Source organism: Spermophilus citellus (assembly GCF_964194105.1).
Source record: "Spermophilus citellus genome assembly, chromosome: 3".
Classification (NCBI taxonomy): Eukaryota; Metazoa; Chordata; class Mammalia; order Rodentia; family Sciuridae; genus Spermophilus; species Spermophilus citellus.
In genome coordinates this window covers 44114558-44134492 of record NC_138184.1, presented here as the reverse complement: position 1 = coordinate 44134492, position 19935 = coordinate 44114558, and the positions used below count along the sequence as shown (strand labels likewise).

General features: G+C 41.1%; 1 protein-coding gene and 1 long non-coding RNA gene across 10 annotated transcripts in view; one reads left to right on the top strand and one right to left on the bottom strand.

Annotated features, from left to right (window-relative positions):
• LOC308645431 overlaps positions 1 to 3408 on the top strand; it is a 63762-nt gene extending 60354 nt beyond the window's left edge. The window contains exons 2-3 of the long non-coding RNA XR_014021214.1: positions 1040 to 1143; positions 3178 to 3408. This is a non-coding gene — a long non-coding RNA (uncharacterized lncRNA). The remainder of the gene's footprint in view (positions 1 to 1039; positions 1144 to 3177) is intronic.
• Positions 1 to 19935, bottom strand: part of TBC1D5 (TBC1 domain family member 5) — a 515818-nt gene that overhangs the window by 8042 nt on the left and 487841 nt on the right. For all 9 annotated transcript variants that reach the window (XM_081287560.1, XM_081287556.1, XM_081287557.1 and 6 more), the window contains 2 exons: positions 7590 to 7669; positions 6493 to 6636 (listed from right to left, as the gene is read on the bottom strand). In XM_081287560.1, coding sequence (XP_081143686.1) covers positions 6493 to 6636; positions 7590 to 7669 — 224 coding nt within the window. The remainder of the gene's footprint in view (positions 1 to 6492; positions 6637 to 7589; positions 7670 to 19935) is intronic.

Genomic DNA, 19935 nt, shown 5'->3' with positions numbered 1-19935 from the left:
AGTGGACTAAGTTAAAAAACTATTCCAGGTAAAGATTTGTGGGATCTGCATTCAGAACAACCATTTCAGACAGCCCGTGAGGGTGTTTCCATCACTGATGGATGTCTGGTTATTTGTCAGTGACTAAGAAACATGGTCTTTGGCCACAATACATTTCTCTTGTGTGACCAGGAGAAAGGTCTTGAGGATGGGTTCCTAAATTGCAATAGTATTTTGCAATTAGATCTGTAAGAGGAAAGAAAAGTGGTATGAAGTTCCCTATGGACAGTGCTTTATGGCCTTATATCACAATCAGAAATATAAATTAATCAGTCTTCTTTGACTAAGAAGAGAATAGTCCTCTACCCTCCTGAGCCTCAACCCCCTTGTCTGGAGGACTCTCCCAGGGCCTCTGCACCTAGCTCATCCTCAAACCTATAAACCCACCTCTTCCTGATGGCAACATTAGACATGGGACCAATTACAAACCAGGAAATGGAGTTCTTCCCTCTAATGTATGTACAAGTGCCTTTCATCACTAGCCTTTATAACTGGAAGGCACATGGCCAAGGTCTGAGGCTGACCCAGGAAGGTTTGTCACTCTCATAAGGGGTATCTTCACAACCCATAACCTCTTATGGGTGGATATTCAAATCTAACCAGAGAAGAAAAGTTGGCTGTGCTAGCAGAGGCAAGAAAGCAAGCCAGTAAGCAGCAAGCTAGGAGGCTAGACAGCCAGTTCTGGAGTCCCTCCTAACCCCAACACAGTTGCAGAACGAGTCAGAGTGGAGCACTAGGGGTGCCAGAAGCTGGCTGACGCCTAGTTAATTGGAGAAACTGAGGGAAATTCAGCAGAGGCCAGATGAAAGGCTTTCATGCGGAGGGTGGAAAGAATGTCTTCAGAGACACATCCCATGGATTTCTGAGGGGGGGCAGTAGCCAAACAGTGCTTGGAACCTACTTCGTATCTCAGGGTATTCCTGATGTCTGGAGAAAACTCCCAAAATCAAATGTGAGTCCAGAAACTAACTCTCCTTAACTTGTGAATATTGCCTTCAAGGTTTTCAACAACAAATAAGGCTGAAGAAGATGAAGAAGCAGGCTGCCCTTTTAACAGGTGCCCTCCAGGTAACCCTGAGGGAAGAAAGAAGTCACTGTGGGTAAGTCTCCCTTTCCTCCAACACGAGACATGCTGTTCACCAGCGAAGCTGGGACTTAAGTAGTGTGCATTTTGCAAATTGGAGGGATATTGAAGAGGGAATACCCAAACTGTCTCACGAGGGTAGGGGACAAACCCAACTGCTATTACCTCCCCTCACAGAAAATGAAGATTGATGAAGTCAAAGAGCTCCTTGATTGGCTACCAAAAAAGGCACATAAAAGGGTTTCTTGAGCCTGGGGGGGGGGGGGGGCGGTTGCAAGGTTTTTTAACCTGCGTGTTCCTGAGTGTCCCATTTCCCTTTGAGAAAGAGGTTGGTTAGCCAAACTGGGGCCAACAACTCATCTTCAGCAAGATAGGATGGAAGTACAGGTCCCCAAGAGTCCTAGCATTGAGCTTACAGCGCTGCTTTGTAAAACACCAATAATACCCAAAACTGTCCCTGAAAATGTCCTGACTCGAATCAAACTTTACTGGTTTGGCTGATAATTCTTCCCACTCATCCTTGCAGACCTAGGTTTATCTTAAACAAACCAACAGCTGGCCTGAGTGAAACAATCCCCTCTGGCCATGGCTAGAATCAAGCCTGTGCTGAATACTCAGGCAGGATTTTTTTTCATGGCTCTCAGCTGTGGAGGCAAGGTTAAGGGGCTGCACCAGGTGATAGTCTTCTTGTTAAACAGGGTTTAAAGAGAGCCCGCAGGTTGCCCTCTATTTCTCCCATCCTGCTGGTTAAAAACCAAGGAAAGGAGAGCACAGGTTATGCAGGACTGACTGGTAATTAGTGAAGCTGTGCAGACATGCACCCTTGTCGTTCTCAGTCCCTCTACCTTATTAGCTAATGTTCCCAGGACTATAAGTATGACATCGTTCTAGATTTAAAAGACATTTTCTTTTGTATCCTGCTGGATTCTGGGACCCAGGAGTTGTTTGACCTCTCTGGATCCCCTCATGGGAAAGCAAAACAACAGTACTGCCAGACAGAGCTCCCCTTACACAGAGGAAACAAAGCAAGCTTCAAAATGTCTCCTGCTTAGGAGGGTGGACGACAGGCAAGCAAGGTCGCTAACAAAGTTGGTGTAGGTGATTATACGACTGGCTTCCTGGAGTAACAAGGACCCCAGACTTAAAGGAGATCTTATGTAAAATGAGAACAAGGTGTATATTACAAAAAAAAAAAAAAAAAAAAAAAAAAAAACTTCATTCAAACAAGGCTGCCTGTATTCTCATTGGCTAAGATGGTACAAGCCAGGGATGCTGCCTGGAGAGGACCTGCAATGCCAGCCACCCTGGGAGGTCCGAGGTGTATTTTAGGTGGAAGCCTTCCCCTGTGTAATAGAAAAAGCAAAATTTAGAAAATGATCTTGAAGCAAAAATAGGCCCACTGTCACAGCTGGATAGATTTCCTTCAAAGATAGTGCTGGTGTTTCCCAGATGCTTGGAATACAATGGAGATAGCATGGAAAGGACCAATCGAAAGAAAACCGAGTAAAAGCCAGGTGTACACCTGTAATCCCAGTGACTTGGGAGGCAGGAGGATTGTGAGTTCAAAGTCAGCCTCAGCAACAATGAGGTGTTAAGCAACTCAATGAGACCCTGTCTCTAAATGAAATACAAAACACGGCTAGGAATGTGGCTCAGTGGTTGAGTGTCCCTGAGTTCAATCCCTGGTACCAAAACACCACCAACAAAAAAACCCCCCAAACGAGTAAAGTTCCTGGAAGCTGTTTCTCTGACCTGCACTGAAGCTATTCCCAAAGGGAAGCTCAGCCTCTTTGAGATGTGGAATGGAAATCCTTTCCAGGAGCCAGTGGTTCTGATGTGGAACCAGAATTGGCAATAAGATACAATGAACTTGAGGCAGGTGATGGCTACCTTTCATAGATAGATAAATCTCAATCTTCCTCTTACCAAAATATACTTCCATCCCTATGAATTAGGGGGTTGGATATAAGTCAGGATTCCCTGAAGACCCAGTGAACACAACTTCTACTGGGTGTTAATTTTATTCACTACTCACTCTTCTCTTTAATTGTAAGGTGTAATTCCCTGGATTCATCACAAGAGACTAAAGAGCATCCTGGAACTGGAAGACTGTGGATGAGCCTGGAAATGCCCCTCCTATAGGCTGGGACCCATGGAAATGAAGATCAAACAAATAAGTAAAGCCTAACAACAAATGATCTTTCTACTTTTCTTGTTGGAGAGTTTGTCTTCTAAAATAGTTAGGCAGACACTCTATACATGATTTCCTTCATGTTATTATTGACATGATTTCAGTGTATAGTTCTTTCCATGTGAACACAAGGGCAGAAAAACAATCTCCCCAACCCTGGATAAGGCAGGAATTTAATAGACTCTTGGATATGTTACCCAAAACCCTTTTGACCACCCTGACTCCTCTGTTTTACCTGTGACCAACTTTTCCATGGTTCTTAACTTTAATGGGTCTTTCATCATAGTACACAGTAAAGTAATGCACCAAGTAAGGGTAACCACCTGAAACTCCACATATCCTCCCTTGGTTTTGAGTTCTGCCATATACCCTGAGGCTATAAATTGTCCTGAGCCCATCAATACTGCTGTAGTCACTGAATTATTTAACATATTTCCCAATAACAGCTCAGTTAGATTCTCTGTAAGGGAAAGCCAACAATATGAGGCTCTGGCTTTCTGGGAATACCTGGATTGAGCCTGCCAAGGAAGTAACAGAAACCTTTCCCTTTGTATGGACTACCTGAGACTCAATATCTGGAACACTCAGGGTCTACAACCTCCTAACATAAATCTCTAGAGGTTTGTTCAATAACTCCAGACTCTACCTTGGCTCCCAACAAACAGAACACTGACCAAAGGCCACCAGTTACATAACCCTGGTTTAAGCCAATTCTGGAGACCTTGCCCTGGGACTCAGAGCTCAGTTTAAACAATTGATTGGGAATCCCATATGCTGACAGGATATCTGCTTGCTTGTGGGGGATCTGAAGGAGCCCCAGTGAGCATATACATGGCTGAAGGGAGCAGTTTTTCTCCACCTTGGATTGAAATCACGAACCAAAACAAATCTAACACAACCAGGAAGATGGATTCTGGTATACATTCAGTAGAATCTTCTTGCCCTGGTGGAGGTAGGAGCCCATAAACTTATTAGATATTCTTTCCAGGGTGTTAATCATGTCTGGGCCATCTCCACATAGCAAAAAGGAAGAGAATCCTTAGTAATCTGGTTTCCAGGCACTACCTTAGCTTTGAACTGTATCTGAGAAAGGAGTTTGTACGAGCATGGGTACTTTCTTGTTGTTCTTATAGTAACACTCCTGATGTTGAAACGTACCTTGAGAACACTGTGAAACAGGCATCCTGGCTTCAACAAATATCCCCAGAAGCACAAGGAATAAATGACTGGTTCTCAAAATTGCTTTCCTGGATCCTGCAGGGTGTTAAGTCTGTATTTTCTGGGCTAATCAAATTAGGAATGTCCATTTTACTGATCTTATTTATGTCAGATGTGCTTCAAAATGCTGCAGTAAAACAATTGCCCAGGATACTTCAGCTATGGTTTTACTGATTTTGTTCCTTCCTTTGACATCAAGTGAAGTTCACTCATCTAACTCAGGAGGAAGGTGTTCCACAAAATGATTTCCCTCTCCAAACTCTTCATGAACAAGGAGTAAAAGATATGGGTGGGGAAGTTTTGTTAGCTGTTACACAGAAATTTTAAAGTCCAGCACCTGTGTTTGCAGGAGAGTCCAAAAATGACAACTGCTGATACCCTTCAGAGTGTCTCTCTCAACAAGGCTTTCCACTGAGTCCACAAGGAATTGGCTTAAACCAGCCAAAGTAAACTTTGTTCCTTATAATGCTAAATTCTCATCCCTGGAGGGGTTCCTGCCTGCCATTTAAACATGGACTCTGTGAAGAAGTATGATCTCTAATTGCACATGCACAGGAATATGCCCACCTCTACAAGTCTCTCTGGTATGAATAGGCATAATCTCCACAATAAAGTTCCCTTGCTTCCTTTGTTAGGAGAGCCTCTGTTGTGGGAGTCACCCCTGATACTCTCCTTATCTCCTGTTTATGCTTTTGGGCTCTGCATTTACCAACGGGGGAACTCATTGTGTCCATTACAGGTCCTTATAAATACCAGAACCAGGAATGACCGTTCCTGGTTTAATATAATAAAGACATTTTAAATTTAGTAAATTCATTAGTGTTTGTAAAGGTTTTTTTTTGGGGGGGGGGTTAGGGTCTATAGTATTTTTACACATTCACCTAAAAATAATAATGTTAAGTTTGTCATGGTGGTACATTCCCATAATCATAGCCAGTTCATTGAGACCTTGTCTCAAAAATCCCCAAATTTCCTATTAAGAATGGTGGGTCTGTGCTCTATTTGAAAAGTAAAACAGCTGTGCAGGGAAGGAGACTTTGAAGGAACTAATCAAATTGAAACCTGCACTAAGGAGCTAGAAATGCTCCATGACAAATAGCTTTTACAAGGTTATGCAGAGTTCTGTCTTAAGGCATATATCCTAAGCTTCTGGATGCCAGTTTCAGATAAGTCTTTTGCTTACATTCAGGATGAGATATCTAAACTGTTATTTCAGGTATAGGAGGGAAATAAAGTACAGTGAGCTAAAACTTACTGATGCGGGCAGGGAATCTGAAAACAATACCTGGTGAGCTGGGGGCCTTCTCATTGCAAGGAGGAAGAGGCGAGATAAAGCATGCAAGGAAGTGCTAAGATCCTCTTTAACTGGATTCTATGTTAGAACAAATCTACATAATACTGAGACCCAAGAGCAGCAAACTATGGTCAAGTCTGGCTTCCAGGCCTCATCCACAGAATGAATTTTTAAAGGGTTGTTAGAATATGTGGTAGGCCAATCCTAATGTTTTACTGTCTGGCCCTTTCCAAAAAAAGTTTGCTGACTCCTGTCTTAATGAAGTTCTTTCCCATGAAGACAGATGAAGTAATTTTGGCAGAACAAGTTCTAGCCAAGTGAAAGCATTAGGAAAGCAGGGATAGTACTTCCTGTGCTAACAGAATGGAGGCAATTAAGATAGCTGTCTTCTATTTTCACAGAATAAGAGCAGCTCTTGCTGCCACATGTGGGTTTTTTCAGGTTGAGCACTGCAGAACTCTAGTTCATCATTACCGTTGTTAATGGCACCACCTCTGGAGTGTACAACCTGCACAACAGTACACAGCATCCCTGGCTCAGGCTATGTGTGGTGCTTTATTTAAACTTCACATATGGTAATCTGAAACACTTTGGTAGGGTTTTTCTTATTCATAACGTTGAGGAATTTCTACTCAATGTCAGCCCATTCACATAACAGCATTGTACCTGCTTGGTGGATCCAGGAACTTGTTGGTTCTGGCCCTGGCCACTGGAGCAGTAGTGGTCATCTGCGATGGTAATCTGCTCATTTTCTTCAGCTTCCAGTTGGCTCTGGTTGAAACGCAGGGAACCTTTTAGAATGTCTTTGATCTATTTTCAAAGAATAAAATAAAAAAGATGAATGAGTTTGTATTTAGAGTGCTGGTTACATCTCCTATGTTTAGACTTGTCATTGACCTTTTTATACAGCAGTTCCCCCTCATCTGTGACTTCAGTTACCTGTGGTCAACAGGAGTCTGAAAATATTAAAGGGAAAATTCTAGAAAAATAAACATTGTTGACTGTTCTGAGCAGTGTGGTGAAGTCTCTTGCTGCCCCTTCAAACAACCTAGAATGTAAGTCATCTGTACAGCAAAATCATGCACGGTCCTATCACATCAGCTGTTGCAGTATTAGAGCACCTGTGTTCAAGTCACCCTTACGTAGGAGTATCCAGCATGCCTACTCATTCACATAGGTGCTGTCTCTTCTCACAAGAAGGGCAAATGAAATATTTTGAGAGAACACTTTCAAATTACTGGGATTATAGTATAAATTATCCTATTTTATAAATTAAATCTCATTCTAGGTATTCTGAATTTAGGAAAACATAGTGCTGAACCTTACATGCAGCACATCTATAGTTTCAGACATCCCCTGGGATCACAGTATTGCCCTGGAGGTTAAGGGGTGACTACTATAGTATGAATGTTAACATTTTACTAAAAGAAATAGGGGAAAAATTCAACTTTATCAACCCTTTAAACTTAGCAATGACCAAGGAAAATTTTGTGGTGTTAATGGTCAGATTCTCACAGGGTCAGATATGTATGTCACGTCCTAAGCAGGAAGCACCATATGCCTGCACACCTAGCTCCAGTGAACCACCTCTGAGCTGCCAGCTTGTCAGACATAATCACTAGAAGGAGTAAGGGGTGGATATTGGGGGTAGGGAGATACTGGCTCTAATATCATGGCATTCCATATTCTAAGGTGCCCTCCCCAGAGCAGGCACCAAATGGATGGCCTGTGTGACACAAATAGTATCAGAGTACTGCAAATACCTGTTTTAATCCTGCCAGGGAAACCAGAATTTGATCTTCTTTTTCCAAATTTTCTTGTAATATCACATCTTGAATATTTACTGAAAATAGAAGAATGACATTTTATGACTAATACTTTGAGTATAATTTACATATTGCTACCTTGTAACTTTAGACAAGCCTGGGAGTTTTTCTGCCAACTTTCAGAGCAATTGTTCCCACCAGGGATGCTCTGCATACTGTAGGTGGGGAGCAGAGAGGACAGCACTAGGCCTGCATGCACAGCCTGGTATGGAGCCTTCCCTCCAGCGTTCCATCAATGTGCTTTGATAATGGCAGTTGTTATCTTTACTTCCTAAAAGTCCAGGGCATTTCTTGATGTACTACATGGCCAGTGGCCTGAAGCATTCATCCAGTCTCTAAGAGGAAACATTTTAGCTTTAGTTTCCTAGGCTGCTGGAGTTCCTTGGTATTACCTTTCTCACTAAAGAGGAGTTATCCCCAGGTGACTAAAATTAATACATTGTCTCTAAGGATTTATTAACCTCTTTGCCATTTCATTTCAAAAATAAGAGGACAAACTCACAGCACTAGGGGCTGTGCTTAGGTGGCGATGCTTACAAAGTCAGCACACCTTCAGCCAGCATCTTCACAGGAGCTGTTTCTTCATCCTCTAGGAGGTTCAGAGCCACATGAAGACACTTTTTCCCAGACATGACCTGAGGGACACATCCAGCCAGCTTCTGATCCTCAGAATCAGCATCACACCCAGTTACCCACACATGCAGTGGCCCTGGTGCTCCACACCCCTGAAGGATGCACACAGCCCTTTGAGAGACTGTGACTTAATGAGGTGGGATTCTTAGGGGAGCTCAGTGGGTTGAGTGAAAGCCCCCTCCTTCTGGGAATGCACAGGAGAATGTGGTGGGGGCTGGAAGGCACAATAAAAACAGTGTAATAAAGAGACCAATAAGGACACCAATTTGAAAATCGCTACACTAAGATTTACATTCATACTGCTTTTGTATTTCCTGTGGCCTTAAAAAACAGCCCCAGTTACAAAGTCTTACATGATACACTCTTATTCAACAACGCTGTCCCAGTCTCTACTTGAAACTCCTAGGTTCCAGCCTATCCCTACAGCCACCATAGCTAATATATCACCCTTGCTTGCTCAGTGCCCAGAGGCAGAGCCAGCACACTTGTACTGAAGACTCTGCCTCCAAGTCTGTGCAGCCCTCTTACTGTCCAACTTTCTGCTTTGGCACTGTATCCTCAGAGCAAACCAAAGTTGACCCAAGTCCCAGTCTAGTTCTGCCACACCACCTATTTAGTCCTCTCTGGCATCATTGCCTGTAGGTGCTGCCTTATTTGTTTTCCTTCTCCCCCAAGAGGACAGAACTTCCAAGACATGCTTGCTCAGGGCAAGCACAAAATGATGCCTGAGGCATTACAGGTACACAATAAGAATTCACTGAATGGATGAGAGAATGAACACTCTTGGAACATACATTTCAAGACATTATTATTTGAAAATTATTATAAATTCTTAGATTATTAGAACAGTCTTCTAAGTGAAGTAAGCCAGATTCAAGGGTTGAATGTTTTTCCTCATATTTAGGAGCCAGAGAGAAAAAATAAAATAAAAAAACACTGGTGGGGATAACCTCATGAAAACAGGAGAGAGAGAGAGCTGTAGAGATAGGGGATCGAGGAAGGGGAGAAAAGAGGGAAAGGGGAGGAACTAGGGCATAAAGTAGACTAAATTATGCTATGTGCATGCATGAATGTACCACAATGTACCACTTTTACAATGAGCCAAGGAAAAAATACATATAAATAAATAGAAGAAAGACTGGAAGAACAGAAGAAGGAGGGAGCAGGGGAAAGGAGAAGTAAAGGGAAAAGGAAAGTACCAGAGAATGAACTGGAACAAATCTTGTGCATATATGAATATGTCACAATGAATCCCACTATTACGTATAATTGTAATGCACTAATAGAAACATTAAAAAAAACACTGGTATTCTAAATATTTCCAAAAAATATTCCCAGTAAGGGGCAAAGCAAACTGATTCCATCAACATGCTTCCAGCCTGACAATTTACTAGAATCTTCAGTAAGAATGAATCTATAACATGCTGACAAGTCCTCTTACATACTCCAGAGAAAAGCAGCTTTTATTTATTGGGAAAACTTGACTGTAGTTCTTGGCTAATAGAAAGTCTTGCTCTACAACAAGAAAGAAAGTTGAATGAAATAATAGACATAATTAGAGAGCAAATGTTTTTGGTTTTCTTAAAAGCCTGTAACAAATTGTTCTCTCAATAAAAAACAAAACAATCCACGAGCTATTAACAGCAACCAACTGCAAAAAATTGACAAGAACAGTTCTGCAGGCATTTTAGAAGATTGAAAAGGCTACTTTTGCTTTAATAGAGCCCCAAAATATGCAGGGACAGAGCTCTCCTTAGAGGCCAGCAAAGACCTTGTAGGCATTCAGAGGCCATTCCTTAAACACCAAGGAAATATGTGAGTCCATCCCAGAACCCTGGCACTATCGTGGCAGGGAGAAGAAAAAATTAACAGTGGGCACTGGCCTAACTTGTAAAAGACTGAATTGTCTTCAACTGGCAAGTTTAAGCCCTTGGACTGCTACTGGTGAGAATGGAACTTTATGGCAAGATTTTGTACACCTGAGTTTACACAGATTTACAATCTCATTATAGAAGTATCTACGTGAGACCTTCTAAAATCTTATTGGTTACATTGCCTGACCATACTGGTCATATTGCCTGGGACTATGAATCAGGAGGTCCTAGCCAGCCTCTCTTGAATGCTCTGTTTTGCTGTGAACCTCCCACAAAACATATACTCAAGATTGGCAATAGTGACACTCATAGGGGTAGGTTGGGAAGATAAAATGATAGAAATCTTTTTGTCTTTCATGGCAGGTCTGAGTGCTCCTTGTTGTAAAGCTCTCTTGGCAAGAGCACAAGCAGCCAGGGAGCCTGGAGGCCTGAGGAGGTGGTAGAGTTGTCAGAAGGCTGGCCCAACTCCACCCTCCACTCTATTTGCACCAGTACAACTGATTTTAAAGGGCAGCACTAGGCACCTGTCCTTCAGCTGAGGTTGGTCATGTGACACAACTCTGGCCAATGAAATGTAGAAAGTTCCTGGGTGGAGTTTCTGGGAAAGCTCCTCCTGGCAACTGACTGACTCGGCTCAGGCCTTTTGGACTTTTACTTCCCCTGCAGTTTGCCTGCCAGAAATGCTTGTAGGAGCTCCAAAAGTTGCCTTCCAAGCATTTGGTTGAAGATCACAGTTTGAGGAAGATCCTAGGGTAACTCATGGAGCTGCCATACCTGCATGGACTGCCAATCTCTGGGCTTCTTAATTACTTGAGGGGCAAACAAACAAACAAAAACAAAGCAACCTGATTTATTTACTTTTTCAGGCTTATATTATTAGCAGCTGCATTAGTTTCCTAAGGCTCTGGAACAAAGTACCTCACACTGGGAGGCTTAAAACAACAGAAATGTATTCTCTTAGTTCTAGAGGGTAGAAGTGCAAGAGGGCCGTGGTCTCTCAGAAGATTCTAGGGAAGAATCATTCTGACTCTGTCCTAATGTGCAGTGTAGCTGGCCAGGATCCAATGCAGAATGGGTGCACCAGGGAGGGAGAAAGGTACAGGGCCTTAGTTTTATCAGTAGTGAACCGTCACTCCCAAATTCTTTAGACTTATTTTTTTTGATGAGGTTAAGGATCTCCCTTTAGGATCTTAGTGATAGCATGACCTGTCTTTCCCCCTGAAAACCCCAATATACATGAAACCTTCATTTAGTTTCAAGCATGAACTCTTGTTTGAATCAAATAAGCTGTCTTTAAGAAATCCAGGTTATAGAAATCCAAATTAAAACAGTAGAGCCCCTTTATAGAGGCTGCTAATATTTTGAATACAAGAATTTTTATTTTGCTGAGAGTACTAACCATGTAAATCCTTTCCTTAGCCATTTCTATTATATATTAAGGTAGCACTTATGAACATTCTACTAACATAAAACCTCCTAGTAAACAAGTATTCAGTTTCAAGTAAGTTGAACCTGCATGTAAAAACAGAAGAGCACCATGATGTCTGTGTCAGCTCTTCATCACCATGACCAAAATACCTGACAAGAACAACTTAGAGGAGGAAAAGCTTATTTTGGCTCATGGTTTCAGTCTATAGTTGGTAGTCTCCCTTTGGGCCTGAGGTGAGGCAGAACATCCTAGCAGAAGGGTATGTCTGGGGAAAGCTGCTCGCTCATGGCAGCCAGGAAGCAGAGAGGGGAGAGGGTGAGAGAGACAGGGCCAAGGACAAGATATAGTTCCTAAGGGCATGTTCCCCTGGGACTGGCCGCCTCCAGTTGTGCCCCATCTGCCTAAAGTTTCCATGACCTCCAATAGTTCATTCAAATTATTAATCTACTTAATGGATTAATCCACTAATGAGGTTAAAGCCCTCATGATCAATTTATTTCCTCAAAGCCCCACTTCTGGACATTTCTGCATTGGGATGAAGACTTCAACATATGAGTTCTTGGGAGACTTTCCAGATCTAAGCTGTAACAATGTCTTTTCATGCCTTAAAATATTAAAGGAGAAATGTGAAAATGTTAAAATTTCCAATGTAATGTGTAATTTTCCTCATGGCAAAAGGCAGAATATGTTATAATGTGGAGAAGAAAGATTACATTCTTCATTATCAGTAGATATTAAAGTATTATATCTTATAATTGTTGGGGCACTGAAACCAAGGGAAAAATGCCACATAACTAGCTACTTCTGTAGAAATTACAGAAATCTCATCACATAACAATCCATTTTTAATGAAATGTCAATACCATAAAAATAGATTTCTAACTCTAAGGGTTTTAGAAATTGCACACAAACTACTTCTTCAATTTCTTAAAAACTTTACTGTTTTCAATGCTAGAATAAACTTGTTTTCATCTAAATGTTTTAAGTGGCTGGTGCAAAAGGTAACATAAGCCTTCTTAGGGGTAGTGGAAAGTGAACAAAAGCAGAACTTAAATCCACCAGTGATGGGGGTGAAACTGGGAAGATACTGAGCTTCCTCATGCCTGCCTAGTTACAAGTGCCCTCCTCACATGAGGGCTGTGAAGAATAAATGAGACAGCCCAGGTTGAATGCTGGCCCAGCACCTATCTGCTGCAGAAGCTCATAGCCCGGCTGCTTTCATTTCTACATGGCTACGTGCCTCACTGACTATCTCAACAACCCTCCAGATGAGAACCATCACGTTTCAGAAAAGGGAGACAGACCTACAAGTGCCAGTTCTGTATCTTGAAGTCTCACAACAGAAAAATGATGGAGGTAGGGTTAGATTTCAGATCTTTCAAACTCTGAACCCTATCACAATGGAACTGATGTTGGGACCAAAGATATGAAGAGGTAGAAGCTAGGATTTGGGCACTGACTCAACTGACCTAGATGTAATGCCATTTTTTCAAAGTGAACTGACTTAAGTGAGGCCAGCCAGCAACAGGAAGTCGCCTACATGCAAAACAGACCACATGATTATTTTTACTAGAGACCCCTTTTTCGAACACCGACAATGGCACCAAACATCTTGAACTTTGAAGACCCTGAACTGTGACCTGCGTATCACTAATCCTTTCAATAAGATTGAAGTAATAACTTTTACAGAGTTATTGTGGGGCTTAGACGAGATAATCAAATGGTCACTGCTGGCTTTGACTGCACATTGGCAAAGGGATTTTTGTGCATTGAGTATATGCCACAGTTGTCCAGACTTTGAGAGAAACTGGGACTTGGAGAGATGTAGGCATCCATTTCATCACAGAGTTCCAACACTTGGTATGTATACTGTGCATCCCTGTGAATGCCCTTCCCTTTTCTAGAAGGTCCTCCCATCCTCTGTATAACACTGCATCCTGCCTTTTTTTTCAAAGTCCACCTCAAAGTTCACCATGTCCAGGCACTGGTTCCTTATTATTAGTCTTCCCTCTGAAAGCACCCAGTTGTGGGGCTCTCCCTACTTCATCTCTCTCTCTTTCTCTCTCAGAATTTGATGATGGAAGTTTCTAGAAATTGCACCATTCTACAAGGCAAATTCTAGGCTCATGTCTCCTGGTTCTGAGGAGCCCTAGCTTTCTTTGCCAGTTTGCTAAGATCACTGATGCTCTGGGGAGGTCTGTGGTTTGCTCCATGTGAAGCTGTATGTTACCACAGGTATTTCTGAAAAGTTATATATTCTCTCCTGTTCTCTCTGAAGTCCTTCTTCCATACATACTGAACTCAAGTTTAGCTTAAACTCCCTCACATCACTTTTCCCCCAATCTATTTGTCATCAAATAGAACATTGGTGGCATGAGCAATGTGAGCTATGGGCTTTTCTGCTAGCATGAAGGCCCATTCTCATTTTCTGATCAACAATGTGGGTGAGATGTTTCCCAGATCAAAATTAAGGGATATTAATATGGTTAAACAGACCCTGAGCTGACAAGTGGTAGGCGCAAGAGAGGAGAAATAACATTCACTGATGGTCTAATAGGAGTCAAATACTTCACAGAAAGAGTCAGACACTTCACATTCAGAAATTTCTAAAAAAAGTAAAAAGCAGATTGTGCAGAAAATACAATCAAGGATCCTATTTTGTGTCCTGCTGCTAGAATGGCTGAAGACCCTAATCTCAGCACTGAGAGAGGAACATTACTTGAGAAAATCCTGTGGTGAAACTAGGCAAATATATAAGATATGGCTGCCCCCTTAAAGTCAACCAAGGAAAGAGACTTCATATATCTTCTTAAAATCTATTTAGTTATTAAACCCAGTAAGATCACTACCCACCAGAGAAGTCTCTTCTTTACTAACTGGAAGGATAAAGACATCAGTAAAATGGCTGGAGTCTCAGTGAGGACAGCCCCTGTTGGGGATGCTTCTTGAGTAGGAATGCTACCATGCCAAGGAGCCACAATGAGGCCCTGTGGTCACCATGCAAGACAGCTTGTAATAACCACTTCTGGAAGGTGGAGTTTAATGAATGAGTTGGATACTTTATTTTTTTTAATGAAAGTATATGATATTTAGTTTGGATCCTTTCTATGGGAAAGCATGTGGAAAAATGCCTCTGTCATTTTTCGAAAACAGTATATTGAGGCACCGTTACTGGAGTGGAGGCATCCTGACCTAGGGAGGGATCTATCTGCAGGAGTATAGTTTGGCAAGTTTTTCTAAGTAGGTTTTAAGTTGGTACAAGGAAATTGTTGACCAACTGTTTTCATGTCTTATGGGGGGAAAACTTCAATTAGGATAGAACAAGTTCAGAGAGGTTGAAAATGAACTTATGACTTTCCAAGAATTGCAGGCTACATGCACTGGAATGCCAGAGGAGGCAGTGTGCCCTCTGCCTACAGAGTTTAGTTGCACATAAGCCTAAAGTGTGGGGTCATGAATATATTAACAAGGTTATGAATATGTTAACTGAACTGTGCCCAAATAATTTTAAGTTCTCTGGTTTCTTACTTCTCAACATCTACCATGAGCAGTAATATCAGGTGACCCTGGGAGCCTATTAGAAATGTAGAAGTTCAGGCCCTACATCAGAACTAATGAATCAGGATAGCATGTTTAATGAGATCCTCAGGAGGAGTGTGTCTTTCTCTTCCAGAGTACTCTGCTACCCACAATTAAATGCAGTGTTTAGAATTCTTAAAATGATTATGAAAAGCTTTTATCAGAGTGTAATTGACAAAGAGCTGTCTGGTGATCATGTTTTCCTTCTCACTTTTTCAAATGTCATTTAGTTAATTGCCTTACTGAACATTTCCAAAAACATTCATTGAAAACTATAAGACTTAAAGTTCTGACAGAGGCAAATAAACCAATTTTCAAAACTGGCCTCCTCTCTTTTAGTAATTCTTGCATCAATATTATGACATGTACAAAATCAGTAAAGATGTGTGTAATAAAATAGGAGAGGATCTGAAATCCAATTACTGATTCAAGTGTGGCCTCAACAGAAGCATCAGTGGGCTTGGGTTGGACTCTTCCTGCTAGCTAGATGGGTCAGTCATCTTTCCCTGGCCTTAGTTTTCCTCATCTGTGAAATAAAGAGCAACTGATATGGCCTCTAGGATGTTCTAATGTCCTCTGAGCTGCAGTACTCCCAAGGAGAGCATGGGAAATTTAATTTCCTTTAATTAAATCACTGCATTTAATCCTTCTATTGCATGTATGAACCAACAATGAAAAAAGAAGCTGCTGGAAACCAATGTCTAAATACCAAACAACTGAATGGAAACACCTCTATGTGGAGCAGGAGCAGGAGCAGGGAAGGGGGTGGTGTGGGCTTTGGAGCCCAGCATGGTGAGCTGCTTATATATTCACTGTAAACAGTTGGTAGCTGGGCCCAGATGCTCATGGATCAGACTAGTGTAGGCTGCTCACCCACGTGCAATTATGTGTGAAGTTCAGCAAATCTAAAAATAGCATGAGCTCAGTGCAGAGGTTAATACTGTCAATGGCTTTCAACTCAACTGTCAGGATGACAAGAAGGGGAGTAACTATGGCAACGGAAAAATGAACACATTAAAAAAAGTATTCTGAAGTTGACAGGAAAAGTTTAGATTTAGTAAAACTCATTTTTAATTCCTGTCTCTAATCTTTGGATTATTTCAATTATATAGAAATAATTTTATTAGAGTTTTGACAAAACAAATACTCTTTCAGTTTTGGGTTCCAGAACCAAGAGGAAATATCACTAACCTGTCAACTGTATTGCCCCAACAGCCAGAAGGCCATTTGAACAAATGCCATCATGTAATTTTTCTGAGCGGCCTTTCTTTATATTTGTTCTGCTATCAGTTACAAAAACAGCCTTGAATAGTACTTGACATTTTAAGATATTTATTGCATGTCTGATACAAACAAAGGATAAGAAATTCTCTTAAGATGAACAACTTAAGAGAAAATTAATTAATATTAGCAAAGGATCCAGAGAAATATCTCTGAGACAGTTCTCACAGCCAACTTTGTAGCCTATCACAGCAGTCCTCAAGACAAAGTGCAGATGCATCATTAAGTTCTGATTAAGCTACTGCTCACACACCTAATATTAGAGCAACATATCTCAATTCCAGCATTAAAAAAAAAATCATTTGCTAAGGAAATGTTCAGTTGGGTATTGAGAACTGTAGTACTGGTCCAAGCTCTTCAACTAACTAGTTGTGAGGCCTTGGATGGGTCACTACTCAGCTTTATGGCCGAAGGACTCTCAGGTTCTTCCCTGTGAAGAGTCAGTTGGGGGAAAGAGTTGATTCCTGTGGAATATCCCCTTTGGGCCATGTCCTGTGCTATGGTCTAAAAATATATTTGGGCAATAAACTAGCAAGACAGATATTCTTTTCTCAATTTCATGTATGAGGACATACTTGTAAGCAGGCTGAGCTAACTGACAGAGCCTGGAGTAACCCTAGATCTGACTGATCCCACATGAGGTTGTCTCTCCTCAGACACCATTCTACCATTTTTACAACTGCCTCCTGCATGCTTCAAATACTGAGTGCTGGTTACATGCACTTAAGCTGTCCAAAGATTTTCATGAACGTCTTACATTTCTCCTAGGCACAGAAGATTAGGTTCCAAGGAACGTCCTGTAAGCTTCCTTTCATCTAGTCAACTGCTGTTAACAGTTATTTTCATATCAAATATATTCTATTTGGCCACCTGCTTTTTTGACTTAATCTATCATGAACAGCTCCTTATGTTAATGATAAAAAAGTACTTTAATCTTTATAAAGATTGAATTACTTTGTTATATTCAATCCCTACTGATGGACATCTCAGTTGTTGAAATTAGCTTACCCGAGTCAATCTTTTTGTTTCCATCAAAGTTTTCTTTAGAATCAAAGTTGCCCACAACACAGAAGCATCCTTTAATAAATCACTACTACATTTACAGATAAACTGAAATGCATATGTGGGTATCAAGATCAGGAATTCTTTCTAGCACCCCACAATGCCACTTTAAAAATGCAACCATGCTATTCATATGGGGGAAAAGATATTGTTAGCTATTTGAAGGGATTCAAACATATGCACAAAAACAAACCTAGTTTTAAGGTTAATTGAAAATGAATAGCTGGTATGGCCTTTTCTTAATTAAAGTGTTTCCCCGCCCCAGGCAATGAGAACCTGCTCTTTTAGTGCTGAAAGACCAAAATCAGAGCAAAAGCTGCTTGAAAATTCTGAGCTTAAGTAAAGCTGCTTTAAAAGCTGCTGTGTACACCAAACAACAGGATTTTCTCGAGTTTCAGTAAATCTTTCTCCCAATCATTTCTTTGCTTTTCTACTTCAGTTAAAACCAAAATTAAGTAAAGCAAAGTTCACTCAAACAGCCAAAAAAGCAGAAAACACACACACTTTAACATTAAAATTACATTTAGCCAAAATGATGATATAAAATATATTATTTATATGTAAACTATCTCTTTAAAATTACCTCTTTTTTAGGCATTTTAAAATGTGGTCCTACTAAAGAATATGAGACTTATATAAATGTAGCTCTGTATGAATTTTTAGAATGATCATTAAGCATTATATAAACAATTCAGAAGGGAGTGGAGTCATATGTGACAGAGGAATCATTTCTTGCTGAGAGATTCTTCTCTGTTAATCGTCCACTAGGTTTTTCCTGTTTTCACCTCATGGGCCCTCTATCCTTGAAGGAGTGGTTGATAGAGCTCAAATAAGGCTGAAGGTAGAATAGGGCCCAGCCAGCCACTTAGAGCAGTGCCTTTTCAAACCTGTAACAGTATGTCTATTACTTGCTTAACACAAATATGGTTTAAAAGGTTACACTGAAATGATAACTACTTTTTGTCACTTGCAATGAACTCATGACCTCATGGGCTTAGAGATTACTTCATGGAGTCTGACAACAGAGGGTTCATCCCTAGCAAAGGTATTTCAATTTCAGCATCCCACCACTATTAAAGGTCTTGCTGGATTCTCTTTAGTTTCTCCTCAGAGGAGGGATGCATCTTGATTTCTTACAGTACCTGGAACTGCCATGAAATGAAATGCATAATGGCCTGCTCGTAAGAGTACATGTCTTTTTTTTTTTTCATCTTTTTTTTTATTGATTGTTCAAAACATTACAGAGCTAATGATATATCATCTTTCATACATTAGACTCAATTGGGTTTTGAACTCCCATTTTTACCCCAAATACAGATTGCAGAATCACAACTGTTACAAACTCACATTATTACATAATGGCATATTAGTGACTGTTGTATTCTGCTACCTTTCCTATCTCCTACTATCCCCCCTCCCCTCCCCTCCGCTCCCCTCCTCTCCCATCTTCCCTCTCTACCTCCTCTGCTGTTGTTCAATTCTCTCCCCCTTTCCCTCCCTCCCCCTTGCCCCTCATAACCTCTTATAATTTTGTGTATCATTGAAGATCTCCTACCATTTCCATATGCTTTCCCTTCTCTCTCCCTTTCTCTCCCCCCATTCGTCTTTGTTTACTATTAGTCTTTTCCTCATGCTCTTCCTTCCTGTTCTGTTCTTAGTTGCTCTCTTTATATCAAAGAAGACATTTGGCATTTGTTTTTTAGGGCTTGGCTAGTTTCACTTAGCATAATCTGCTCTAATGCCATCCATTTCCCTGAAAATTCTATGATTTTGTCATTTTTTATTGCTGCATAGTACTCCATTGTGTATAGATGCCACATTTTTTTTTATCCATTCATCTATTGAAGGGCATCTAGGTTGGTTCCACAGTCTAGCTATTGTGAATTGTGCCGCTATAATCATTGATGTGGCCGTATCCCTATAGTGCGCTCTTTTAAGGTCCTCAGGGAATAGTCCAAGAAGGGTGATAGCTGGGTCGAATGGTGGATCCATTCCCAGCTTTCCCAGGAATCTCCATAATTCTTTCCAAATTGGCCTCACCATTTTGCAGTCCCACCAGCAGTGTACAAGTGTACCCTTTTCCCCACATCCCCGCCAACACTTATTGTTGTTTGACTTCATAATGGCTGCCAATCTTACTGGAGTGAGATGATATCTTAGGGTGGTTTTGATTTGCATTTCTCTGATTGCTAGAGATGGTGAGCATTTTTTCATGTACTTGTTGATTGATTGTATGTCCTCCTCTGAGAAGTGTCTGCTCAGGTCCTTGGCCCATTTGTTGATTGGGTTGTTTGTTATCTTATTGTTTAATTTTTTGACTTCTTTGTACATTCTGGATACTAGGGCTCTATCTGAGGTGTGAGGGGTAAAAATTTGTTCCCATGACGTAGGCTCTCTATTTACCTCTTTTATTGTTTCTCTTGCT